The sequence below is a fragment of the Sceloporus undulatus genome, chromosome 1 (genome assembly GCF_019175285.1).
Source record: "Sceloporus undulatus isolate JIND9_A2432 ecotype Alabama chromosome 1, SceUnd_v1.1, whole genome shotgun sequence".
NCBI lineage: Eukaryota > Metazoa > Chordata > Lepidosauria > Squamata > Phrynosomatidae > Sceloporus > Sceloporus undulatus.
The window spans coordinates 285,685,282-285,713,244 of NC_056522.1; the positions used below are offsets into that span (position 1 = coordinate 285,685,282).

Here is a 27,963-nt window from a genome sequence, read left to right on the forward strand (position 1 = left end):
AGTGTAACAAAATGTTATTTCCTCATGCTCACAATAATTTTCAGTTTCTGTAGGATGATATTCCACTGAAATGAGAAATAACACATAGATTTTTCTCTATATATATATATTTAGTGATGTCAAGTATCAGTTAAATTATATTATTCTGTTATTGGATATAGATTGATCCTCAGCTGGTGGTTCTTGGGTCAGTAACTATGGAAAATATGAAGAAAAGCATTTCCAGGAGATCTGATCTGATACCAGCCTCTGCATGCTTCCCACTTTCTAATATGTGGATGATCACAAAGGTACCACAATGAAATGAAACAGCACTGATTTTAATAACATATTCATGGTCTTGTGTGTTATGTGAAGGAACAATTTATTTCTTCATTTCATTGTATTTATTTCATTTATATCCAACCTTTTCCCCAAATATGGAACCCAAGCAGATCACAGTACAAGTTAAAACCAAATACAGTTAATGAATAATGCAGTTATAAGCTATAAATAAGTTATAGCTTATAAATAAGTTATAAAACAATTATATAAATAATATTAAAATATTAAAACATTAATTTAATAAAACAGTTTAGATGATGATGATGATGATGATGATGATGATGATGATGATGATGATAGTACAATCCACTACAATGAAAAGACCTTTGCAATGGCCAGTTAACAGTCAATGGCCATGGGTAAATAGAAAGAGAGGGGCAGGAATGTCATTGACTACTGAGAAGGTTCTGTCCCATGTCCTCATTAACTGAACCTGTAGTAGAGATGGAACTATGAGAAAGCCCTCCAAAGAAGATCTTAAAACTCAAGTAGGCTCTTATCAGGAAATATGGGCTGACATTCTTCTTGTGTAACCCCAACTTGAGTAGATCCATTCAATAAATTGTTAAATAGTGAATCAATCTATGGCAGTTCTTCTCTCCCTCTGAGGCCTGGACCATGGCAGATAGATTGTTGGGAGGGCTCTGCTTCTTAATCTAGGCCAGGCCTGATGGAACTGGGTCTGCATCTCTCCCTCTGAGGCTGGATGGCACCAGATGGACTGGAGGGAGGGCTCTGCTTCTTAGATATAAGAAGATCTTATGGATCTAAGCCATATGGGGCTTTATAAACAGCATTTGATTTGTGCTCCAGGAATGAACCTATAGCCAATATGCGTTGGGGTTTTTTTGGCAGAGGAGTGCCATGCACCCTATACCCAAGTCCCATTCTGCAGTGTGGCCACAGTGTTTTGGACCCACTGCAGTTTCCAAAGAGTTTCTGAAGACATCTACATGTAGAAAAGGATGTAATCAAGACAAATGTTATAGTACAGTCGTCCCTTCTTATACACGGATTTTTTATACACGGATTCAAGCATACACAGTTTGAAAATGTTCCAAAAAAGTATAAATTTACCTTGATGTTCCATTTTTTATTAGGGACACCATTTTGCTATGTCATTATACTTAATGGGACTTGAGCATACACAGATTTTGTTATACACGGGGGATCTTGGAACCAAACCCCAGCGTATAACAAGGATCCACTGTAGTCAGATCTGACATTTCCAGGAATAGGTGCAGCTGGTTCACTGGGTTTAATTGTCTGAACACACTCCTAGTCACCATTGAAACATGGTCCTCCAAGCTCAAGGCTAAATTCAAGAGTACATCCAGACCATAAACTTGTATGTACTTGGGGGGAGTATAACCCCATCCAGCACAGGGATGATCTGTCTTTTGGTTGTCCAGCAGCACCTCCCTCTTGTCTGGATTAATTTTTGATTTCTTTGTCCTAATCCAGTCCATTACTGACAGCAGACACTCATTTAGCATTGAGATAGTTTCCTTGGAATTAGATGGAAAGAAGAGATAGAGTCATCCAGCAAACTGCTTATACTGAACACTAAAATTCTGGATAATCTCACCCAGTGGTTTCATCTACATGTTGAAAGGCCCAGTGTGTTATGTCCTCCCCCTTGAGAATTGGACTTCTTAGGATGAAGCAGACCCACCCGTGAGGCCTCCCACTGAGTGTTTGACCTCTGAAGATGAATCAGACTTGCCACAGCAACTTACCTTCTCCAACTCAAACAGCTACCTGAGGGTTCTATAGGAGGAGGAAGCTGAAGAGATACTCCCACCACTCCAAGAAAGGCAAAGACTGCAGCCTACAGGTGAAACAAGAGGTTATTCATACACTGTGGGGAAATGTTCTCCTTAAATATGGTCTGCAAGTGGGGTGGGGTTGACTCAGTGTGCTTTCCCCTTTCGGTTGCTGGAAACAAACTGGATTTCTTTCTGAAGCCGGCATTTACAGTGACACCTGACTCTTAAGATTTATGACCCTGGATTGTTTCCTGATCTTATCTGCTACCGTGGACTATTCTAGGACTTACAGCTAATGACCCTGGGCTGTTTGATGTTGGAAAGTGCTTGGTCCTTTGGTTTCTGAACACCTGGCACTCTGTCTGCTGTTGCAGTGTGAGAACAGGATATTGGGGAACCTGTAGGAGCCCTGGTGGTGCAGTGGTTAAATGCTGGTACTGCAGCACAGCATTGTAAGTTCGATCCCAGGGCTCCAAGGTTGACTCAGCCTTCCGTCCTTTCATAGGTCAGTAAAATGACTACCCAGCTTGTTGGTGGCAATTGGCTTACAGATTTTAAACCCCTTACAGAGTGCTAAGTTCACTATTAAGCGGTAGAGAAATGTAAATGCTAAGTGCTATTGCTGACCTGCAGGCTAAAAGCCAAGAGGTTGAACAAAGAATCCCTCAGCATGACCTTCAACCCTCCAAGAAATAGTGGAACCTCTGTATAAAAAGGTGCTCCCAATTCTCGAGAGATACCATGACAATCCATTTCATTCAGGAATTCTTGGACTTGGGAAACCACCATGCACTCTAGAACCTTGCTGCCACCCCAGATGGCATTGGAGTCTGGTCAGTGTCATTGGCATCAGGGAGAGTTTTGTCATAAAGGCCTCACCACAGACTTTTTTAGACAGAATGAAAAGCTGCTTTGCTGCAGTGAGGTATTCACCACTCCTCTTACTCACATACCAGTCCCCCTCTGGCTGCTTTCATGAGTCAGGGAGAAATGGATCCAGTAGGCATGTGTTGGCTATTGCCTCTCCAAAGATCCTCTCCACATTCTCAGTCTGGACAAATTGAAACATATCCAGTAACAAAGATCAGGAACTGAGGTTATATCCACTGGACTCACATCAAACATTAAATCTGAGTACATTTATGTGCACATTCTTCACAGCAGGCAGCTGTGTGGTCTACATAGAAGGCCCCTGACCAGTCAAGACAGCTCTTCTGGACAACGCATTGTGGATCCAGTGGTGGCAGAGAAGAATTATTTCTTTGAATTATTTCCAGGGCTTTGACAGGATAACTTGTCCTGTCAAACAAGAAATTATCCAGGAGCCATCAGTAACCCTTCTGGATCCATAACTGTCTTGCCATGGAACATCTCAATCAGTCCTCCATCCCTTCAGAGGCTTCAAGTCCCATTAAGTCTAGTTCCTCCGCTCCAGATGACTGTCATCCAGCAACATGAGTGACTCCCAGATATTAATTGGGACTGACTCAAGATTATCATGAAGCACATGAAGTTCTGAGTGGCTCCTGTCAGAGTGGCCTCTGCATGGATGTTGAAGTTCCCCAGCACCACAAGCCAACACATTGCCAGGACCAGCTCAACCTGTTGAGGAAGAGATTATTGAGTAGTGGGGTAGACCAACAGAATCTCTATTCTACTGTGTTGCCCACTTTCAAATGTACACACTCAAACCCAGCAGACACTGGGATATAATATGTTTGGGTGATGGAGTTCTGATAGACCATTGCAATTCTACCCATCCCCAACTTCACTTGCTGTTGCACAGAGAATGCAGACAAACAAAGCTAGGAGAGAATACTCCCCCTCCAGCGAGGTTTATGTAAATCAAACTAAGTTGGTTTGATTTTCCAGCATTAGGTCCTAGGCTGCTGCCCCCCTCTCCCCACACTTTTTCAGCTTAGCAGTGAGTAGCAGTATTTCCAGTTATTGTTGTTTTTGTGTGTCAAGTTGTTTCTGATTTATGGAGACCCTAAGGCAAATCTATCATGGGGGTTTCTTTGTAAAATTTGATCAGAGGAGGTTTTGACTTTGACTTCCTCTAAGGCTGAGAGAGTGTAACTTGCCCAAAATCACCCAGTGATTTCCATGGCCAAGCAGGGATTCAAACCATAGAATCATAGAGTTGGAAGAGATCACAGGGGCCATCCAGTCCAGTCCCCTGCCAGGCAGGAAATCTCAATCAAAGCATCCCCAACAGATGGCCATCCAGCCTCTGCTTAAAAACCTCCATGGTCTCCAGAGCTGTAGTCCAGTGCTCAGATCACTACACCACACTGCCTCTCATTTTCAGCTACAATTGTTTTATATAATAGTTTTTATAGTTGTGAATTTGCTTTATTGAACCAAAGTTTATGCAGAATTATAGTTAAATATTTAACATAAATAATGTTTATACAGTTAGTTAAAACTTAACAGAAGGTGATTTCAAAGTAGTATGCCATATAATCCATGGTGTTCATTTGAAAACAAATGGTAGTTCGGTTTGATAGAACACATATGAGTAAAGCCAAAAAGCAATTTAGTCTTTTCATTGTGGTCATATCAACTGCTCTGTATGAAGATGCATTTGCCATTGCCTTTGAATTAGAACGGATTGAAAGTGAATGAATCGTGGGTGTTGCAATATGCGAGTACACTATAACAGTGTCAAAGGCAAACAGCAAACATGGAATGAGATTAGATGCTAATGTCATGTTAATCCATTGTAGAGTACCTCTAATGAAGGACCCTTAAGCCTGATGTTGCATTTCCTAGGAGTTTATCACATGGAGTTTATCCCATGCAGAAACGGGATTTAAATCGAGAAAATCCTGCAAAAGTGGGATCTTTTTGAGATGACATTGGGGAGCATCCCAGACTGAAAGTGGAAAATCCTGCAAAAGCAGGATCGTTTTCAGACAACGTCAGGGGCACTGAGCATAAATCCGACATTAACATGCACAGAAATTGGACAAAATTTGCCACTTTTGACTTTCGAGATTTTCACAAATATAAAAAGCCACTGATTTTGTCCAAATGTCAGATTAATGCTCAATGCTCCCAATGTGTCTGAAAACGACCCGCTTTTGCAGGATTTTTCTGAGATTTAAATCCCGGTTTTGCACGAGATTTGGGCACTTAGCCTCCCATGTGATAAACTTCCTAATGTGGAGATTGAACATTAAAGAGATCATTGGACTATAAATGAAAGAAGGGAGGGAGACACTTGAACTTGTTTGTAGAAATGGTGGCATGAGATATAAATTGTGAACAAGAACAATGGCTAATCTTCATAAATAATGCAATTTAACTTCCTGGTTTTTATAACCAATATTAACATCTCTCCTGAAACCTAGTCAAAGCCATTGTTAGTCAGAAGCAAGCCATATTGTTTTTACTGAGCCTTAGTGCCAGGTAAGTGAGTTTAGAACTGCAGCCTTAATTCTTGAAAGAAAGAAAATATAAGAGGCAATGACAAGATTGCACTTATAACAACCCTCTTGCTGCTGTATATTTCTTGTAGAGCTACTATTTCTGAAACAAAAGGCTTTAAGGATGTTAACATTTTTTTCAGATTTGAGGTAAAACTTTAAATTGACTCAATGACTATAGATTTGTTGCAATCTTTGCAGTTCACTGAACTTTTTTCCTGTGCATACATATTTCAAGTAAACTCTGTAGTTAGAAGTATAGCAAGTGACACGTTATGGACCCTAAATCGTTGCACTGTGAAATATGCAGAGGAAAAGGACAAATGAAGATATCAAGGGTCTGTTCTATTTTGCACTGAACTGTAAAATGCCACCCTTGTTGTACAGAAGATCACTGGTTCTGAGCAGGGCTCATTGACTGCTAAGTTGTGGATAGTGTTTCAGTTTCTCCAACTGTTAATATCCTGAGTTATCCAGGCATAATGACCTCTCTATTTGTAACACATTGTTGAATTTTCTGGTTCTTTTAACTTATTCAAACCCTTTTCCCCCATTCATTGAAAGACTGGAATGATTCTAAGTCGAGCTATAGTACAAAGCTGTCTGGCTGTTGGTTGTCCAATCAGAGCTGTGATGCAGGATGGCATACCTCTTGAAGGCTTTAAGTTAAATCTACAAAAAAGGTATTGATAATTTTTTTTAAAATAACAGTGTTCCTTGAAGTGTTATCAGAAAGTGTCCTTATATATTTTGTAATTTAATGGTTGTAACTGTGTAATATCTAAATTATCTTTATCCTGCCATTTCTTTTGGAATAATAAATTTCTGTCAGACATCCCCTTCTTGACTTATGTTAAATCACCTGTGAAGATTCTTCGGAAATAGCCAGGAGGGAAAAGGCGATGGATGAAAGTGATATTTATGTTTACTATACATTAGTATAGTGACATTTTAAGAGTCTCTGCCCTTTAAAAGAAAATAAGAAATGTATGGCATATTCTGTGTGGGTTTGGAATCCATCATGAAGATGCAGAGCATGCATCTGGATTTCTCAATAGACATTCTACAGCTTATTAATTACAGTAAGTTGGCATTGACAATGCCTATCTAGGATGTTAATAAAAAATAGTAGAAGTAAGAGTCTTTGTCCAAATTTAGTTGATGGAGGATCTCCAAAATAGGTTCCAGTTATGGACAGCAGAGTATAGGTATAGAAGTGTATAGGAGATAGTGATGTATTCAAGTCTTTTAGTACACGTCTCAAGTCAAGTCTCAAGGCTCTGTCTTCTAGCCTCAAGTTGAGTCTCAAGTTCTTGCAAAATACATTCAAGTCAAGTCTCAAGTCTGGGAGCCAACTTTAACAAGAAAAAAGGAGGTGATGTGTGTTTCTTGGGGGCAACAGTAAACATGTGAGACAATGGGCTTGAGGCAGGGCTTGAGTCTGCTTGGCACTCTGTCCCCACTGCACATAGGAGGAGCCTTCTAAAGCTTTTCAACAGATTTAGAACCTTCCACCTGAAATCTGAAGGTTAACACAATTCTCCTCCAAGAAATGTGCCTTGTGCTTTTTGGAGAGTCTTGCCTGATGCTCAAAGTGAATGGTGCTAAAAATATAGTGTGTTGTTAAAAATATAGAAGCCACAAGTTGAGTCAAGTCCAAGTCAAGTCATTGAAATGACTTGTATCTGAGTCAATTGACTCAAGTCTACATCACTGATAGGAGAAGAAATTTTCCTAGGTGCCAAGTTCTAAGATTTGCAGGATTTGTTTTTACAAATAGTTTTTTAAAATTATTTTTATTTAAGACATCTTATCAACATCATATCATAACAACAGCCTACACCTACACTCCTGACACTTTTTGCAGCTCCTTTTTGCTCCTTTGGAAGGCCAGATCGAGGCCGCGGCATGAGGTTGCCGTGGCCCCGATCTGGTTGAGCCTGTAAGATGATATAGACCTGCAACACTGTTCAAAATTTTACATTTCTGAAGGAGGATTGTCTTTGCTATTTTTATGTAGTAATGACACCTGAAGGTTCAATGAATTTACTGTTTTGAAACCTTATGGTAATTAGGTTATTTTCAAATTAGCCTTTCGATGTATTTTTTTCTACTTGATGATTGCGACTGCAAATATTAGGCAAATTAATTCAAAAGTGTTGTTATTCTAGCCATTGCAAAATCATGAATTAGACCTTCAAAGTCAATTTATTAAACTGGCTATGTGGCTTAACTGTTATTGCCCCATTGTACAGCATTGTAGAGTATCTGCAGTTTTTGATGAGTACTAGCTTGCTGAAATTTCTTTTACCTCCTGCTATAGTCACTGACAGTGTGCAAAAAATCCACAGGGATATGCACACTTCACAGAAAATTAATTGTCGTTGTTTCTTAGAAATCTTATTTAGTAGTCATAATCTCTCTCTTTCCCTCTCATCTCTCCTACAAAGAAGAAGGAACTTTTAATGGTCTCATGACTTTGCTCTGCCTTTCAAACAAACATCTCTATGTCCTGTCCATGAGCAAGAAAGTCTGGGTCTTACAGTTTTTATATGGTTGTTGTTGTTATATGTCATTGAGTCAACTTTAACTTATGAAAAAAACATTGCAAGGTTTTCTTGGCAAGATTTCTTCATAGATTTGTCTTTTCCTTCCTTTAAGGCTGAGAGACCTTGACTTGCCGAGGGTCACCCAGTAGGTTTCCATGGCTAAGCTGGGATTTTAATTTTGATCTCCAACACTCAAACCACTACACCATGCTGTTTCACTTGAGATGACAGACCATATCAAATAAATAAACAATAGTGTGGGACAGATCATCCAAAAAGGACAGTCTCCCGGTGCCTGGCTTTGGTCCGTGGGGAAGCCGCAGCCTCCAGACTGTGGGACTTCCCCGCAGACCAAAAAGAACCTGCAAAAAGTAGGCTCTTCTTGTGGTGCGATAATGGCACACTTGCGACATCATAATGGCACCACGACGTGTGGACACTAGGCGTCCGTCACATGATGGTGGCGCCCATCTGTACAGGGCGCCACCATTTTGACGCCCTCGTCACGTGACGAGGGCATCCTATCACGACCATCTGAACCGGGCCTACATCTCTGTTCTTAGTCTTACACAGTCCTAGCTACAGAAAATCCAACCTTTCTATGCTAGAGAACATAGGTTTTTTTTCTTCTTTATTCCATACCAAAAACTGTCGTCTGGAGGCCCAGCTGGACATAATGAGTATTCTAACACTATTTGTTGTTGTATGTCTTTAAGTTGTGTCTGATTTATGGTGACCCTAAGGTGACCCTGTCACTGTTTTTTCTGAAGCTGAGAGTTTGTGACTTGCCCAAGGGCATCCAGTAGGTTTCCATGGCCAAGTAAGGATTCAGATCCCGGTCTCCAGCGTATAGCCCAATGCTTAAACCACTACACCACACTAGCTCTCTCTAACTCTACCTTTTAGCTCCAACAAATTTTACTATTCCAGAGAGGTTTTTATACAAGGTGAGGAAAGTGATGGAAGGAATTGCCTTGCATGAATTCTCTTCTGCTCATGCTACTTAGGATTGAATTCATGCTCTACTGTTTTCTGACTGTGTTATCTCTGAGTTGGAATGCCACACACTAATCAAAGGATTAGCCAGAGGTTAAAATATCACTAGGACATGTTATTTAAGATTTTCCAGAAGATTGCACAATTAAATCAATACTCACCTGAACTTTTTCATCCATTTCCCAGTGTCATTTATCCAAAGCATGATATGTACTAATATTGTGAGCCAACCCAAGTTAGAAGATTGTGTGTAAATGTAATAATAATACTGTCCTGTGGCGAACCAATCCGGGCGGTTGACAACAGTAAATATAACAGAGTAAAATATAAAATTAAAAACATTATAATCCCTCCCCTCCTTATGAAAGTATTAAAAAATATGACAGATTAAAAACACAATATCAAAACATAAAACATAATTAAAACAAACTAAAAACTCTGGTGTCCCTCTGGAGATCCTCAACCATCACTGAAGATGGGGCCACGAGAGGAAAGAGGGGATCAGGGAGCCCAGGCCGGGATGGTTAATCTGGAAAGGCCTGCCGGAAGAGATCCGTCTTGACAGCTTTTTTAATGTGATGATGGATATTCTCACCTTTTGAGGGTCATCATATAGAAGGCTGTCTATCCATCACGTACTTGAATGCATTAATGCCATGTGATCAAGATATCTTTTAAAAAGATACCACAGACCAATTTGGAGTATGTCCTTTCATGTCAACCTTAGTTGCACAAACTGCCATTTGGTTATGAAAATATGGTTATGTAAGCAACATATTCTTAGAGAGTTTGTGTATGGACAGAGAACAGACAGGAGTTGAGATGATCACCTGAAAGTCTTTCATATAAAGACTACTAGGAATAATAGGTCATCTGAGCCAAATTTCTAAGGCAAGAACTAGCATTTTTCTTACAGTGAGCTACAGTCTAATAAAGACAGTTAATAATGAATTCTGGTTTAGTGTGCCGGTTTCAAATTGTATTAAAGGAATAATTTCTACCTTATAACACTTTCATTTTTAGCAATAATTGCATGTGTAACATCTAGTTGCATATCTTACTGTATACTGTATACTCTAGAGCAGTCCCTTTCTAAAGCCTCCCCCCATATGTATTTGTATCCCACTTTCTCTGCAAAATTGGGACTCAAATTGGTTCACAATTTAAAATAGCAGTTCCATTAAAACATACAAAAAGTGAACATTAAAATAAAATAAAATAATTCACAGTGTTAAAACAATTCAAACCTCAGGTTAAAAGAATAAAATGCAATTTAATAAAAATAAGCTGTTAAAACAGTTAAAACAAGCTAGGATTAGGAACAAAGTTAATCTTGCTGTAGCATACACTAGAAAAAAGCTTAAGCTTTGGAATCGCTTTTCTTGAGGTTTGAGGATTAAATAGTGTGAAAGATGGATGCTGGATCCATGGTCCATGGTGTCAAGCTTAATTAATGCAACTGAGTCTGTATTATAATAGACCCATCAACAATAATGGGGTTTAAGTTAGCCATTTTCTATTTTAGGTGCCATTGTTTTCAATAGATCTTCTTTACGTATGAGCATATATGCTTGTAACCTAACTGTTATCTAGACACATAATTTAAACAGGTTTCCCCTTGCCCTCATCATAAGCTGACTTCACAATGCTGAGCCAAAGCCCCATTTTGACTGCAGATTATCTTCATCACATGAAACCAGTTTTGTATTGGATCTGGGTCATCCTTCCCTTAATCCAGTTTAAAATAATTTACCTGTTGAAATTTGGAGCACTCTAAAGCAATGCCCAGCAGCGGTGTAAACATGCACCCTGCTGTGCCACTTGGCACAAGTCGCTCCCTCTTAGGTCACAGCAAGATGCCCAGCCATGTGATCAATGCTGGGTACCTTGTTTTTTACCTTGAGGGGAGCAAATTGCACCAGTAGCACTGGAAGAAGGGGGCACAGTGGGACGTGTGTGTAGACAAATGGCTGGCAATGCTCCAGAGTGACTAGATAATGGCGGGAATTCAGGGCAGTTTTGGGGGCAGAATACTTTGGGAGTAGCCCAGAGTATTCTGGCCAGGGTTGAACCACCTGTATGTATTCAAACCCTTATCACTGAGTGATAGGCGTCTTACCACTCCACACAGTAATATCTAGAATTTGGGGGGAATTTAACTAAGGGCACTCCTGCATCTTCTTTGGAGGTAGAAACAGAGGCTGGCTACAGTTTCAGGTGTCTGATGATATCTGCCTGTCAGGTAGAGTAGAAATTTGAATTTTCCCTTTAAGGTGGATTTAAGAGGTCAGGCTTAAGTACATATACAAGTAGCATTTATTTTGATGAAAAGATAAGCAAATCAGCTTCCTCTTAGAGTTGTCTCTGTTTTGAAAATACATTCCAATTACAGTCTTTTTATTAGTGTGTGAGATTAATTTGAAGAATAAATTTACCAAATGCAGTTGAATTACTGACTGATGAATTGAAATATGATAACTAAATCTTTAGTTTTGTGCACACTTATCTCATAGTAAACCCAACTGAGCACACTGGGATTATTTTTACATATACCATACATAGGATTGTGCTGTGAATCTGGTGATAAATAAATAGAATATACTATCACTTCACCAATTTTTTTTCTTACAGAGACAAAAACAATATATATCAGTACTGGACATTTCAAAATGATGGCTGTATCCATTCAAAGGTATGTGTGATTTATAGGTATTTTTAAGGACAACTTTGACATATTCATTCCTCATTTTCAGAACATTCAGACTGTTATATGTACTTTACACATTAGGGGCACTTGTAGCTGTTATATTTGGTAGCATGGGGTTCTCCCTCTTTTTCTTATCAATATTTTGTATGTATGACAGCTGTAGGAATGAATTAGGTGTTGTGCTTGGGTATTTGTATCTGAGGACATGAATTAGATGACTATCAGAATTCTAGAAATCAACTGTTTGTGTGTTCATGTTTTATCTGTTTTCTGACGACTGTTGATATTTTTGAAAACACACAAAAGTGCCCCCTTTCTATAGTTCTCTTCACTATAATTCCTCTTCATGTGTTTTAAGTGTGAATGACCTGATTCCAAAGTAATATAGTCCAGTGCTACATTCCCACTGAGGTGGTTACACACCAACTGGGGGTAGTGGTGGTGGTGTGAGGTGACTAGCTGCTCACTTTAGCCAAACTTTATGAAGCATATAGGGGGAGGGAGATGGTCTTCTGACTTTCCTCCACTGAATTGTGTGTGGTCACTGTAAAGCAGAGCAGGGTTTAAAGGCATGTTGGATGTCAGGTAAGACTATGCCCCCTCTGTCCTGCTAATGACTGACCAGCATTTCTTCTTATTTTCAACCTAATGCCAGTGGCAGGCAAATGTGCTAGTATATCCTCATAGTTATACCAATACACAATAGCCTTCCACAGCCTTCCAACATATCCCATAGTCCCTTAACCGGACAGTCTTGGACATGGGATTGCATGTTATATAAATGCTTAAGGAACAACAAAAGCCTCTTTGGAAAATGGTATCATCATCATCATCATCATCATCATCATCACCCTCCTCCTCCTCCTCCTCCCACTTTCCCCTCAAAACTGGAACTCAAAAGTGGCTTACAATTGAAAAGAATATAATTAAAAACCCATTTCAAACTGGCTTCCGGGCGGGCTATGGAGTTGAGACTGCCCTGGTCGCCCTGGTCGATGATGTCCGTCTAAGCATGGACAGGGGTAGCGTGTCCCTGTTAGTGCTTTTGGACATCTCAGCGGCTTTCGATACCACTGACCATGGTATCCTTTTGGAACGCCTGAGGGAGTTAGGTATCAGGGGCACTGCACTCCAGTGGTTCCGTTCCTACCTCTCGAGCAGATTCCAGATGGTTCAGCTGGGAGACTGTTGCTCCGATAAGAGGGCGCTTACATCTGGTGTCCCTCAAGGAGCCATTCTGTCCCCCATGCTATTCAACATTTACATGAAACCGCTGGGAGAGATCATCCGGAGACACAGGGCGCGGTGTTATCAGTACACTGATGACACCCAAATATGTGTCTCTGTGTCTCCGACTGATGCAGTGACTAGGGATGGCATCTCTCCTCTAAATGCCTGTCTGGAGTTGGTAATGGGCTGGATGAGGCAAAACAGACTCAGCTTGAATCCAGAGAAAATGGAAGTACTCGTGATAGGTTCTCCTGGCCCGGGAAAGGAGATTCCTCCACCTGTCCTGAATGGGGTCACGCTCCCCCTGAAGGACTCAGTTCGCAGTCTGGGGGTGCTTCTGGACTCGTCGCTCCACCTCACATCTCAGGTGGATGTGACAGTCAGGAGCACCTGTTATCAGCTTTGGCTGATACGCCAGCTGCGACCCTACCTGGGCCGGGGGGACCTTGAAACGGTGGTGCATGCTCTGGTAACTTCTCAGTTGGATTTCTGCAATGCGCTCTACATGGGGCAACCCTTGTACCAAACCCGGAAGCTTCACTTAGTACAGAACATAGCAGCAAGGTTAGTCACTGGATGTCCCAGGACTAGCCACATAACACCTATTTTGCAAGATCTTCATTGGCTGCCTATTCGCTTCCGGGCACAATACAAGGCGTTGGTTATTACTTATAAAGCCCTAAATGGCTTGGGCCCAAGGTACTTGGAGGACTGCCTCTCCCCATATAATCCGCCCCGCACTCTCAGATCGGCCGGGAAGCAATTGTTGAGGGTTCCTAAGTCGAAGTACACCTTGACTGCACAGAAGACGTTTTCTAACTCGGCCCCGCAGCTCTGGAACTCCCTTCCCAGCGAGCTCCGCTCTGTTGCCTCCCTTGACCTGTTTAGGAAGAAGCTCAAGACCTATCTCTTCCAACAGGCTTTCCCCCATGTGTCGTGATATCTGCTCTCTCCCTATCATATAAGTTGTCTTCTAGCTAGTTTTGCTTTGGTTTTTATTCTCTGTAATCTTATGGTGTTTTTAACTCTAGAGTGTTTTTATGATGTGTATATACTGTTTGTTCAAATTGTATTATGTTTTATACCCTTGTTGTAACCCGCTTTGATCTTATTATTATTATTATTATTACAAAAGTGAGCATTAAAACAGAATTCAACTATTATACTATTAAAATACAACACTGCCTTTTCAAGCCTTTACCAACTTATGGCAACTCTAAGGCAAACTGACCATATGCTTTTCTTAGCAGAATTTGTTTAGAGGGAGTTTGTTATTGCCTTTCTCTGAGAAGGAAAGAATGGGACTTGCCCAAGTTCACCCAATGGATTTCCATGGCTGGGTAGAGATTTGAACCCTGGTTTCCCAGAGTCCTAGCCCAACACATAAACCACTATAATGCACTCTTTTCTGTTTGGAAAATAATGACTGTAAACTGAGGTTTATAGCCTTAGATCATTACATGATACAGATACAATGAAACATAATCTGATATTTAAGGATGGATTTAAAAATGGGAATTGGAAAATGTCAACGTGTGTCAAGATGAAAGAAAAAGATAGATAAGTGATGGATAGAAAGAGATATGGGGTAAGAGACATGAAAACCAGAGTTAGCCAGTTAAGAGGCAGAAGGCTAAATTAAGCAACGAATACAGTAATTATATACAGTATTGAACAAAACAGAGGATTTGGGAGTAGGAGGATAATGGATGTGGGCCATGTATGTAATGCTCCCTTTTGTAGCATCAGATAAAACCACAATATCTTTAACAAATTCATAACAGTGTTTCACTTATTTTTAATGGTTACCTGTTATGGGCTGCATATTTTCATATATATTTACTGTAGTGAGCTAAAGGTTCTTAAAATTAATCTAAATGAGGAAAGATTTATGAAGTGCAAAGTTATGTGTAAGTGATATAACTTGTTATGACCTTGCCCAGTATCAACAGTCTTTTATCCCATGATTCCTGAACTGTAGATGGTTGTACTTCTACTGATTACAGTCTGGTATTGCTACTCTGCCTTTGTCCTTTCCTACAGGCTTACCCTGAGTTTGTCCTGACCTACCTAGAGGAGCTAAATGTAAGAGAGGAGGTGACCCAGACGGAATACCACACACACCATGGGGGCCAGTCTGCACTTCATCAAGAAGCAGATAGCAACATAGCAGAAGAGGTCAGTGTATTAAGCCAGAGGCAGGTCAGAGTCATTTTTTTTAAAGAGTGGAAAACATTTTGAAAGGAAATGTTATTTCTGTTCACAGTTTGACTATATTTGTTTAAATAAACAGTTAAACCTAAAGTAATAACTAGATATGCAAGAGCAAAACAAATAGGAAAGAGCCAAATTATAAGTCTCCTTTTTAAAAAATAGCCCCTTTTCCCATGGGAGAATGCCACTTGTTAAAATTCAGTATCTCATGAAATAGCATTATTAAAATAAGTATTATCATAATAACACTATATTAATCACTTGCTTGTTCTTAATTTCCTAGGATCTAAAAAATAATGTCTGCAATTGCAATGAGAAACAACTTTCAGGACCTTTGGACGCCCACTTAATGCCCGAAGGTCCCTTAGAGGGGAATAGGCAGCTGACAGTGGCACTGGTGAGGAAACTAAAAGAGAAACATCCTAAGGCCTCAGCTCAAAGGTAAGCTACTGACAGAACTGATATTTATTGTTCAATGACATTAGATGTTTTCCTTCAGTTTCGTGTAAGATTGATTTCCTGGATATTATTGAAATATCTCAGAAGCCCTCTGGCTTGCAAGGAGACATGGAGTTTTGATCAAAACTAATGAAAAGGGGTAACATTTATGCAGTTAAAAAGATTGATGTATACATTTAGCACTGAGAATCATTGGGATATTTATTATTAAGCTATTATTTATGAATCGTACAGTAATATGAGTATTATAATGTATGACATTAGATTATCATTTATGTTTATGAGACACTTGTCAGTACAATACAATGTTGTCAGTTTCAGGTGTTGTACACAATTACAGGGTTTGTTTTGCTGAATATGCTTATAGGAGTACAACATTTATAAATTGGAAACAGTTTTGACCTATAACATGGTAGAAAAGCTTCCAAATGTATTTGGAACTCCCCAAAGCAATTTCTTTTTTTAAAAAAACCTGTACAACCTTTCACTTTGAAACTATGGAGGGCTAGCTGAAGACCCCATTGGTATCCAATTAAATGAAAGCTGCAATTTTGACAACAACATGCTGGGTATATTCACTGGAGTTTTATTATTCACATTTGTGTGAATAAAAGCTGCTTTGTACATGTGACCTATTATTATTTTATATTTTACCTTCTTTCCTTGTGAATGGATGCAAACCTTGAAATGTTCAAGCTTATTTATGAATCGTACAGTAATATGAATATGTTCAAGCCTGTAAACAGACATACCTACTGTAATTTCATCCCATTATCCTAACATTCAAGGAATATTTTACATAATACTGTGTTCTTGATCTTTCTTGATCCCTTGCAGTTCATAGCTTATATACACGAACAGTATGATGGTATCTTTCATATGCACCCTATTTTAAATTATGATCTTTCATTCCTCTAATGAGATGGCACATTCTGGTATGTTTATATCATTCTTGAAGTAAGGGGGCTGATTTGGTGTTTCTAATTGGAAAGCAGAATAGTGGTGCAATATATACAAAAGCTTTTGTTGCCATCCCCCAATCTTAAAAGGAGACATTGCATTGTTCATTATTTTACATTCTTCACAGGGAGGACAGTACTTTATCCTGATTCTGGGAAGTGGCTCCTCTTAGTTAACAAATAGAATCCTATAGCTAAAGGACACCAAGGGGAAGAATTTTCCTTTTTTGGGTAGGAGCCAACAGGGACTTGTCATAACTCATATCTGAGCTGCAGGAACACATTTGGGTTATTTCTTTTGTAAAAAGTCTCACCATTTTAGGAAGACACTTTGGATATGGCTTGTTCGTCCCTGGCTACAAATTTTGAGGAAAAAAGTATTCTTGAATATGAATATAAATTTGCTTTCTCGGATAAAGACTTAGGTCATCTCTGAAAGGTTGCTTCTATAAATAATAATTTCATAAAATTTCACTCTAGGTATAAACTGGTTTTCTATATTCCAGGCTGATCTACCCTGGAGAAACGAAAATTTGAAGATACTGCAAATGTCTATTTGAGTTTGTAGGGTTGGAATCAGGGCAGTTCTCCCACCCAGGTAAAAAGTAAAAACAAAAGAAAGAGAAGCCTGACAATCATTAGTGTATGCTTGAGTTGCAGTGGCTCTTAAACTTTCACAAACCATTCTTTTCCAGCATAGCTTCAAGGAGAGTTTGAAAGTTTGTACTTCCCTGTAACTCTAACTGGAACTTTCCAGCTTATGAATCTGACTTGTTAGAACAAACCATAGTTAAGCCTAATCATGCCTTAGGACTCAAACATACTAAACATTGGTTAATCTAAAATGGAAGCAGAAGATTATGAATTTCTTCCAGCCATACAAGAGGAAGACAGTGTGTAAGCAAAACATTGTCTCCTTAACACCTTGAACCATTATCTGATTTTGGGAGCTAACTAGAATCATGCCTGGTTAGTAGTCAGTTGGAAGACAACCAAAGAATATCTGATACTATTTTGGGAAATAATTGCAGATCTGTGTTAGAGTACATGCTTTGCCTGGGCCCTTGTTCAATTCCCAGAGTCTCCAGTTAGGGATAGGAAAGACTCCTCTCTGAAATCCTAAAGAGCCACTGGCAGGTGCTTAAATAGTGTATTTTTATAAGACAGAAAATAAGGTACAAAAGGGAATTTAAATTAGCTTTTGAGATCTACTTGTGGGCACAAGAAGTCAAAGAGGAATTAAAAAGTCATATTTATTCATGTCATAATTATTTTATTAATTCAGTTTTTTGAATATTAGTATTTGGCACTGTATGTATAAAGGGCTAAACTCAATACAAGTCCTGGCTAGAGCAGATCCTTTGTAACCAATGGAACAAGGTGTGTTTTTTTTTTACTACGTAGTCTGTTCATTTTTGAGGATCAGATCTAGGTAGGATCTAGGTAGGATTTAGCTCAGTCTTACACTTTATGCCCAAATGGCCACTTCTGGCACATGGCAGAAGATAACACACTATTAAAAGATTCTTGTTGGTTGGTTGGTTGTTATAATGTATCAACGGATAGACTGATCAGTGTATAGATTGGTTGTGATTTTACATCAACAAGTGAGCTGTATACATTCCATCGTATATATATAAATACTATGAAATAACAGAGAGAAAACATAACAAAGATTAAAAACATTGGAACACATAAAAGCCAAGAAAAACTACTGGCAAAATAAAAGAATAATAAAGTCTAGGGCAATAAAATAGTTTTGAAATGTCTGTAAGAATAAAAAGTACATCTAGTACCAAAAGGATAATGATATAAACTCAAGGCAAGCTACCTCCACAGAGTGGCTTGCCTTGGGTTTATATAATTATCTATAAAGGGCTACCACCACTAAAACCACCCTCTCTCTCTTGTAACTCCCACCACATCCTATTTGGCCAGGTGATCTGGAGGAAAACTTTAGATGGCAACCTTTGGGTATGGTTAGATACCCATGAGCCAGATCTTTCCAATGTCCAATGAGTAGGACATACCGAACACTTGTCTTACTAAATATGAGTTGAAAGAGATCTATTAGCAATGACTGTTGATTTTTATGTGGCAGTGAGCTTCTAAAGTGGAGCAAATTTTCACTCATCTAACACAAGCCATCATTGTCAGGTTGCAGTGGGATGCAATGAATTCACAAATATAGCTCCTGTTGAATCTCTCTCTCTCTCTCTGAATGGGAATGTATCTCTTTAAGTCATCATGAGAGCATCTGCAGGCCATTCTAAGAGGAGAAGCCATATATCTTATGACTTTTGGGGTAGAGAATAACTCCCCTGCTTAAAATTAAAGCTTTCTACCTCTTTTGAAGTCCATTGTCCCATGTCAGGGAGTTACCAGCTTTTATTACCTGAGAAAATTTTAGAAGGTATCAAAAGTGATATTCAGTCCTCTGCAATAATTGACCAACCTGCCCCCTTTTATTGTTGTCTTGATGTAGATAAAATATGGTGCCTCTCTTTTCTGATTACAGAAAGGAATTCCTATGAATCAGGGGTGAAATATTGAATGTATTTAAGTGTAACTAAAATTAATCTTTTTTCAATGAAAACATGTTTGTTTCTATACAGGAATTTTTGTTTTGTTTCTGAAGTTGGGACACATGGGATTTTGTGTTTTAGTCTAAACTGGGGGTTTTGTCAATGTAATTAACCCCCATTACACTTTGTGGTAAAATAGGAGGGGAATCTATTCTCTGAAGATCCAGCTTTTCCTCATAATTTATCTGCCATATAAATGTTCTAAAGGTTAAAGCTTTGAAACAGGGACAAATTAGCTTTCATTACATGCTTTAGTTGAATCCAGACAAAATTTCCCAGCCCTCTGTTGAAGCTAGATGGTTCAAATGCATTTCCCCTCTTCTTCTCCTCACAGACAAAGCAATACAAATCTAACTCTGTACGGTAGAAAAGTAATGTAAATTCTGTGTTTCATTCCCCCCCCCTGCCAGTGCAAGGATGCTGTTGTTTGCATTATTATATTAAATTGAACAACTTACCTTTATTTAAATTGAATAGAGGTTGTTGGGGGAGAACTGTAGCAGCCAACAAAGCATGGTGACCCAGCTTGTCACCCAGTGACCTGTGAGAAGGAAATAATGAACTGTGAGTAGCTGTCATCTTAACTGTTTCTGACAGTTTGGCTATGGGCACATCTGTGTTAGTTGCATGGAAAGGCCTTTGTTGTTTTCCCACTAGTGACTTTGGAGACCGCTGTGGGGTTTGCTCACTGCCCTGCTCCTACATTTCCCTCCCTCTTTAGCAGGGAAAGCAGCTGCCAATGATGGGGTTGACATTTCTTTCAATGATTTATTTGGCATTTATTTAATTATAAAGTACAAATCATATTGAATATTAGACCCTTTTGAATACTTGAAGGATCGTCCTGTGTAGCACTTTTGCAACTGCTTTGGACCTATTTTCATGATAAAATTTTAATGATCAGTATTTTTCTGAAAAGCTTCTCCCACTTGATTTGTGAATGTAGGTTTTTTTAATTTCCTTTTAATTTTAAATAAGAGTTTATATAAACAACATTTCAGTCCATTTAAATAGTTATTATTGCTACTGCATTCCATGTTATCATCTATAGCAATTTTGTGTCATTCATTTGGCCCAAATTGCCTTTTGTTCATGTTTCAACATAATGATTGTGATTCAGAGCTATATGAAGGGAAATTGGTGTTCATGTTGGGTTTTTGTTTCCCACCCTCAAAGCACTGTATAAGTAAAAATTACTTTTTAAAACTTCCCTAGTGTTAAAAATAAGATTTTGATGCAATGTGGTAAAAGTGAAAGGAGAAACGAATGCCCCGCTTTATATACAAACTTCTTGACATACATATAAAAGTGCTCACAGTTGACAGTTAGATTTTAACATTGCAAGCACTATTGTGATTTTTATGGTTGTAATTCATTTTCAAGTAAAGCAGAAAAATGCCCCCCCCCAAACTGAGACAAACTTGGAGCTGCAATGGAAGATAGAATATAAATCTGATTCCATGGCCTTTTAGGCAGAGCATTTCTTGCCAAAAATGGGCATATTGTGGAAAATGTGACCCTAAATATTAATTATTATATAAATGAGGGCACAGCACAGTCTGTTTAAACAATAATTTCCTTATTGGCCAGTTTCAAATATGGTGATTTTATGAAAGCTTATTTTCCCTCCTGTAGAATATAAGCTGAGCAGGCAAGATCATTACCTACATGATAGGCATGGCATACTCTGTGCCTGCTCCCAATTGAATCAGGCCTCCTTATCGGTTTTTTGCTTTAAAGAAAGCTCCCACTAATTCCATTTCAAATAACAGGTGGTAGTAGTAGGGATCCAAATCAAGACCTCAGCAAGGAAAAAACAAGGTTAAAACAAGGGACCATATCCAGAAAACCTCTCAGATAAAACTGATTTTCTAGATCCATTTCAGCTGAACTCAAGGCCTGAGAGTAGAAATTGCTTTGATCACCCTCTAGGATAAACTTTTCCAGCAGATCCTAATTATGGCATGGATGATTCTGACTTTGGCATTTTATGATGTGTCTTTACACTCTAGGAACTTGTCTAGTTCTTCCATTTTACTGATACATTATCTGTGAAGTTACCTAGATAAAGGTAACAGTACTACCATTATCCATACTATTGATAACTGGTTGGATTTTCATAGTAATCTCCTGATTGGATTGTTACAATACTGTATGTTTGGGATTGCCTTTGAAAATAATGTGAAAACTTCAGATGGTCTGAAATAGGTTGGCAACATTATCAAGATAGATAGATACAATTACATTTTGTTGTTGTTTGCCTTCAAGTTGGTTCCAACTTAGGGTAACCCTAAGGCAAAGCTATCATGGGGCTTTCTTGGCAAGATTTGTTCAGAGGCTGAGAGCATGTTACTTGGCCAAGGTCATCCAGTAGGTTTTTATGCTTGAACAGGGATTTGAACCCTGGTTCACAAAGTCATAGTCCAATGCTCAAACACTACATTACACCAAAAACTGGCATCCTTTATACCAAGTGCAGAGATATGGTGTATTAGGATATATTAGTAATTCTCTGGTTGCTTTGCTGTAGATAATAGTGCATGATTCCTTCTCTTTTAACATAGTCTTATGTAAGTTGCTTATTTATCAGCCTTAGTGTTACTCACCTGTAAAAAATGCAAGAGTATTAACTGTATGCGTTAAAGCATGTCTTCATCCATATCTGCTGAACATTTTTTTAAAAAAATTGTGTTAGAACATTTAATTTCTGTTAATTGTGATATAGATTTGTATAGCTTTATCATGCATGTAAAAAAAATCTATATTTACATTCTAATAACTGAAATTATTAAAATTCTATACAGTATTGCGTGTGCTAGCCTTCTGGTAGTGCCACATGCTCCTGATGTTCATGCTGCAATTGTTCAAGAGACACAATAGTGGCACTCCACTATTAATGGAATTAATTGCCGTTGGAGTTGTGTGGAATTCTCTTTCATTAATGCTCCAACTATTCTTAGGCCTCATTCACATTATGGAAATAACCCGGTGTGAAATCGGGTTATTTTCGTGATGCTCAGACTGGCTCTGAATGGACCTGGCACTATTTGTGGGAGGACTGCAGAAAAACCCACTGAACCTGGTGAATTTTACACTGGGTTCCTTACCACATCCTTTTTTGTGTGCCAGAGCACTCCGGATTTTCGTAGTGTGAGTATGAATCCATCCAGGCTGCATGGCAGCAGTTCAGGAAATGGCGGCAGCACCATTTCCTTTTCAGTAGGTGCTAGTGTGAATAAGAAGATGGTTTAAATTGCCTTGGAGATTTTTGAGGACATAAAATGTAGTGCCCCCTGTTACAAGAACATCGATCCAGTATTGCATCACTGTGGAGGTCCATAACTCCTCGATTTAAAAAAGTAAGTGTGAATGCTCCCTTAGGCCTGTTACAGACTGCTAAAATAAAGCTGCTTTGGGACTCTTTGGAGGTATGCTGTTTAAATGATGCATGTATCCTAAGAATCCAGAAGCTGAACCAAAGCTGCACTCCAGTGCTTAGGAATGGAGTGTGGCTTTGGCGTGACCTCCGGACTCTTAGGACCCATGCATCATTTAAACAGCATACTTCCAAAGAGACCTGAAACAGCTTTATTTTGGCAGTCTGTAACAGGCCTTAGTTTTCAGGGCTTGTTAAAAGCATACTTTTCTGTGGAGGCCTTCTCTGTTGAGACTAATGTGATATCTTTTTCTTGAACCTTACAAAGAATTTAGGATTATTTGTGCATTGTGTCTCTCTGTGTTATGTATATTTTATGGTTTTTGATGCACACAGCTTTGAAACATTTTCATATAAGTGGTGCATAAATATTTGCAAATAAATATTCACATTCTTTCTTTAGCTCTGAACATGAAGTATTTCAATAATATGCAATATTCTCTCCCCTCCCACCAATGTTTTCCATAGCATAAGCACAAATCTTCAGTGATTTCCATTTAATATGCCTGCTAAAAGACATGCATTCATAATTTTTGCAAGCCTTTTCTGATTTCTCATTTGTCTTCATTTCTGAAAAGTAAACATTTAGCTTAGCACTAATTATTCATTCCTCACTAAGCCTTCTTAGCATAGCAGAATTTCACCAGTTGGATTTGTGAAGAGGATAGAAACCTCATGTAAAAATCAGAGGCATTAAAGTTATGATGCCCTTTTGCAAAGTGTCCAACTGTTTTTTCTTCCAAGGAAACCAGCAGAAACTTTACATGCAGTCCTATACATGTCTTTCTGGTACACCCTTAGCAGCAGCATGCCCTTGGGTCCTTAGATGGCACATGCTTTCAGAGCTACAGCTGCTGTGTATTTTTCTGCTATACCTTCATAGGCAACATGCCCTTGGGTTTCCTGATGGTATAGTATTAGAGGTGCAGCTGTTTCTTTATTGGACTATAGAAATGTTTTCTAAGAGCTTCCATGTAATTCCTTTCTACACAAACACTTTAGGTACTGTCAATGGAAACATAATGCCACATAATTTGGATTTATGATCCTTCACACCACCATTTTATAGGGAGATGCATGCACTTTCTTGATGGCTACTGTAAGTGGATAGGGATGATGTCACTTAGCTGTACAGATTGAGTCTCTCTTATCTGAAATACTTGGGATGAGAAATATTTTGGATTTTGGATTTTTTTTTTTTTTTTTTTTTTTTGCATTTGGGAGTATTTACATGTATAGGGTTGCCATGTCCTGCCCCCCAGGCGGGACAATCCCGCTTTGGAACCGGGCGGGGGCGCCCCATCCCAGTTCGTTCCTGGACCCCGGTTTGCTCCAGGTCTGCTGCCGCGGCTGGCACCTATGCCGGCGGCTGCACTGGCCGTAGCGAGTGGCCGCTCCAGCAGGTGTTGTGCTGTGCCGCGCCGCATGCACTGCACACCACGCATGACCGCCACTGCAGCCACCACCGATGTGGCATTTGCTGCCCACTGGCACCTTCCTAGCCCTGCATGTTCTTGCAGGGCTAAGTAGGAGGAGTTTCTCCTCCTGGGGCTGGCTGGCCAATGGCTGCTTGAAGGGGGCGGGGCTGTTAGATCTCCAGTCTGCCCCCATTGGCCAGCTAGCCTCAAGAGGAGGAGCTCCTCCTCTATTTGCTCCCCACGTGGGCCGGCCAGGGTCCGGCGAGGAGGAGGAGGAGGGAGGAGAAGGAGGAAGGGGAAGAAGAAGAAGAAGAGTAGTAGGAGGAGGATTTCCATTCCATTTGTACAGGTCTTCTTTGTTTTAACAATGATGGTGGTGGTGGTGGTGGTGGTGGTGGTGGTGGTGGTGATGATGATGATGATGATGATGATGATGATATCAGCCAGCTTCTGAGGCATGGCCAATGTAAGTTGCTCTGATTTTTACAAACTCATGCGCAGTGAAGAAAAAATCCCTTGACCAAGTACATACTTCTGAGAAGTACAGTTGAATCCAAGGGCAAATCCCTTTCTTGTTAAACCACCTTGACATGTTCAATATGCATAGCCACATGAATCCATGTTCAGTGTGAAACCCAAAGAGTTTGGTTATGCAATAAGCCTCTGAAATATGCAAGCGGCCATGTTCAATACCCAAATGTGCTGTTTGGAATGGGGGGAGGGAGGGTTGGCCAGAAAGGGAAGTACATTTCTGCCATCTGTCTAGGAATAATGTCAAGATGTCCTCCATTTTGATCATGCCTAAGAGACATGCATTTATATTAACATTTAAAAAAAATTATCAAGTTTTTTCGTGTGTCCTCCATTTAAAAAATATTTTACATTTGAGGTAAAATTTGTCCTACGTTTGTCCCAGTTTGGAGGTCCTGACTTATGGCAACCCTATAAATGTACATAATGAGATCTTGAAGATGGGACCCAAGCCTAAACAAGAAATTCATTTATATTTCATATATACCTTACACACATTGCTTGAAGGTAATTTTATACATAATATTTTAAATAATTTTGTGCATGAAACAAAGATTGTGTACATTGAAACATCAGAAAGCAAAGATATCACATCTCAGCTACCCATATAGATAATTTTGAATTCTGGAATATTTTGGGTTTGGAATTCTGTATAAGGGAGACTCAACCTGTACCTTAAAATGTTATGAGTTAGCAAATTCTTGGGAGTACTTAAACAGATGATGGGATTAAGGGAACTGGGAGGATTGAAGGAGTTATCTAGGTTTAGCTATGAGTCTTTGGGAAAATGAAAGTGGAGGTTCTTTGAGACAGATTAATTCAAGTGGGAATGAAAAATACTTAGGATACAGATGAATTGCTCCCTAGGGGCTTCTTGCTGTACATATAGTGAATAGTGTTGTGTGTTGTGTGTAGGGAACCAGTTGAGTTTGAATATGAACTGTCACTGAGAGAATATGGCTAGAATTTTGAAATCACAAGTTAAAAACTTAAATGCAAAACCTAGAACAGTTTATTTGTTGGTGCTGTGTGAGTTATAGGACAAACCACATCCTGTACTCTTAGTACGCATACATCATTTAAACAGCATACCTCCAAAGTGACCCGAAGCAGCTTTATTTTGGCCTGTCTGTATGGGGCCTGTGTTATCAGCAACAATTTTGTGAATGGGTCCTGTTAATAATTTTCCAGGGAACAGCTGTGTTACTCTCTTTCAATATAAAAAGAAGGGGGCTGGGGAAAGAATCTAGCAGCACCTTTGAAACTTAATGATTATTGTGAGCTTTTGTAGATATCAATTCACTTCTTCAGTTGCATTGATGCAGTACAGAATTAATGCCATAAGGATGAAAGCAATAGATGATGTTTACCAAAAACATAAGTTCCCTTGAAGGAGGAGAATTGCTACATGTGTAAATGTGATGAGCACCCATGTATTAATATAGGTGTTGTGCCAGGAAACCATTGTCTCTGTTCATACTCTGCTAGTGAACTGGAATTTGTGAATATATATTACAATTCAACTATTTCTCTTTCCAATTTTCTTTTCAAATATTTTTGTTCTAGAAGAGCTACTTGTAGGTCAGAATTAGTATGTTCTGAAAGGCTGAAACCCTCTGCAACCTGTTTTTGTTACTGACATTTCTAATATCAGATTTGTGTCCATTTAGAATTTAGCATTTCAACTCATCAGAAAACGGAAACAAAGGAAAGAAAGTTGTTGTTGGGTGGGAGAAAGATTTGTGGAGTAGGGTTGATCTAGGAAGGGGCTTCAACAACAATGGAACCAAGAGAAGACCAGTGTGATTTCAAAGTTCAGAGCAAATAAAGAAATATGTACCTGAAGGAAGCATAGGAAAATAGATGGAGAGGAATCTTGAGGCAAAAGGCAAATGAGACAAATGGCTGAAGAAAGGAGTGGAAAATGAGGAAAGAAGGAAATGAACTAGGCTCAGAAGCTTAGTTCAGGGTGGATAGTATTGCTACATACACGATTGGTCTAAAATGCTACAGAGTTGAATTCTGTTCTGTAGCAGCTTCTATCAATGTGGGAGTGAAAAGCAAAAAGAAATGGAGGGTGGGGACCTTAGTTTTATGAATTTATTGAAACTCATCCATGAATTATTTGATTGCATATTTTTAGCCTTCTTGTAACTTTAATGCACACTGCCTAATGCATACTGCTGTTTAATTACCTGTCATTTATGTTATGCGAGCTCTTTGATTCCAAGTCCTAATCTAAGATATAAAAAATCCAATATTTCTACCCTTGTCACTGGCTCTTGCCTTGTTTTATGCTGAGAGACAAAAGACATGGGGTGTCATAAGATTAAAAATACTTACAGAGGTAAAGGTTTTATGAGATATTTAGCTTTCTGTGTCACAGAACTCTGTTACCACAATAAACTATAATCCCTACAATTCCATAGCATTGAGCCATGGCAGTTAAAGCCATGGCAGTGTGGATGCAACTTGAGTCTTCTAACAGGACTTGTTTTTTCTTGCAAAGTGTGTGGAATGGGAATTTTGGGGTGAGAAAGAAATTACCACAGTGGCAGAAGCTTCCACTTAATTTTTCTCCCCCTCTCCCCAAACAGATTAAAAGTATTTGGCTCTGTTGGTATATATGTTAGTTATGCAGCTGGAATGGAGCTTGAACCATCACCATCCTTCTTCCCTAGAGTTGCTCAAGAATGGTGCTAGCAAGAAAAGCTAGTATCATTCAAGAGTATTCCATGGGCAAAGATGAAGTTTCTGGTACCATGACAAAAGTCACTGGCAGAATATAATTTGAAGCTGATTTTGAAAAGCCGAGAGAGAGAGAGAGAGAGAGAGAGAGAGAGAGAGAGAATGGTAATAAGCAGCCCTTCCAGATCCTCAAAATATCTGTCAAATTGGGATGGCCATTTTCAGTGCACCTATACTTGAAACAGAAAAAAAACCACAGGAGTAAGCAAGATGTAAAAATTGTCTTACAGCGAGAGAAGCCAGATGTGATTAAACTCTGGTGAAGCTAAAAATCAGCAGGAACAAGGACTTCTTTAGGTGATAATGGAATAATATAAAAAAGGGAATAAATTTTCCAGAACAGAGAACAGGTCTGGCCACTGCATTGGTGAAAATATATTGCATATACATTTCATATATATTTCATAAAAACATAGAATCATAGAATTGGAAGGGACTACAAGGGCCATCCAGTCCAACCCCTGCTATGAAGGAATACTCAATCAAAGCACACCCAAAAGATGACCAGCCATTTACTGTTTAAACACCTCCAAAGAAGAAGACTTCACCATACTCCAAGTCAACATATTCCACTGTCAAATAGCTCTTACCATCAGGAAGTTCTTCC

At 39.1% G+C, this 27,963-nt stretch overlaps 1 protein-coding gene across 1 annotated transcript in view; it reads left to right on the top strand.

The window, feature by feature from the left end:
• The window catches only part of DCDC1 (doublecortin domain containing 1), a 368,535-nt gene that overhangs the window by 214,700 nt on the left and 125,872 nt on the right, over positions 1-27,963 (top strand). Inside the window, exons 17-21 of the mRNA XM_042459567.1 lie at positions 162-290; positions 6,089-6,207; positions 11,701-11,761; positions 15,050-15,184; positions 15,504-15,661. Of these exons, the coding sequence (XP_042315501.1) occupies positions 162-290; positions 6,089-6,207; positions 11,701-11,761; positions 15,050-15,184; positions 15,504-15,661 (602 nt within the window). The remainder of the gene's footprint in view (positions 1-161; positions 291-6,088; positions 6,208-11,700; positions 11,762-15,049; positions 15,185-15,503; positions 15,662-27,963) is intronic.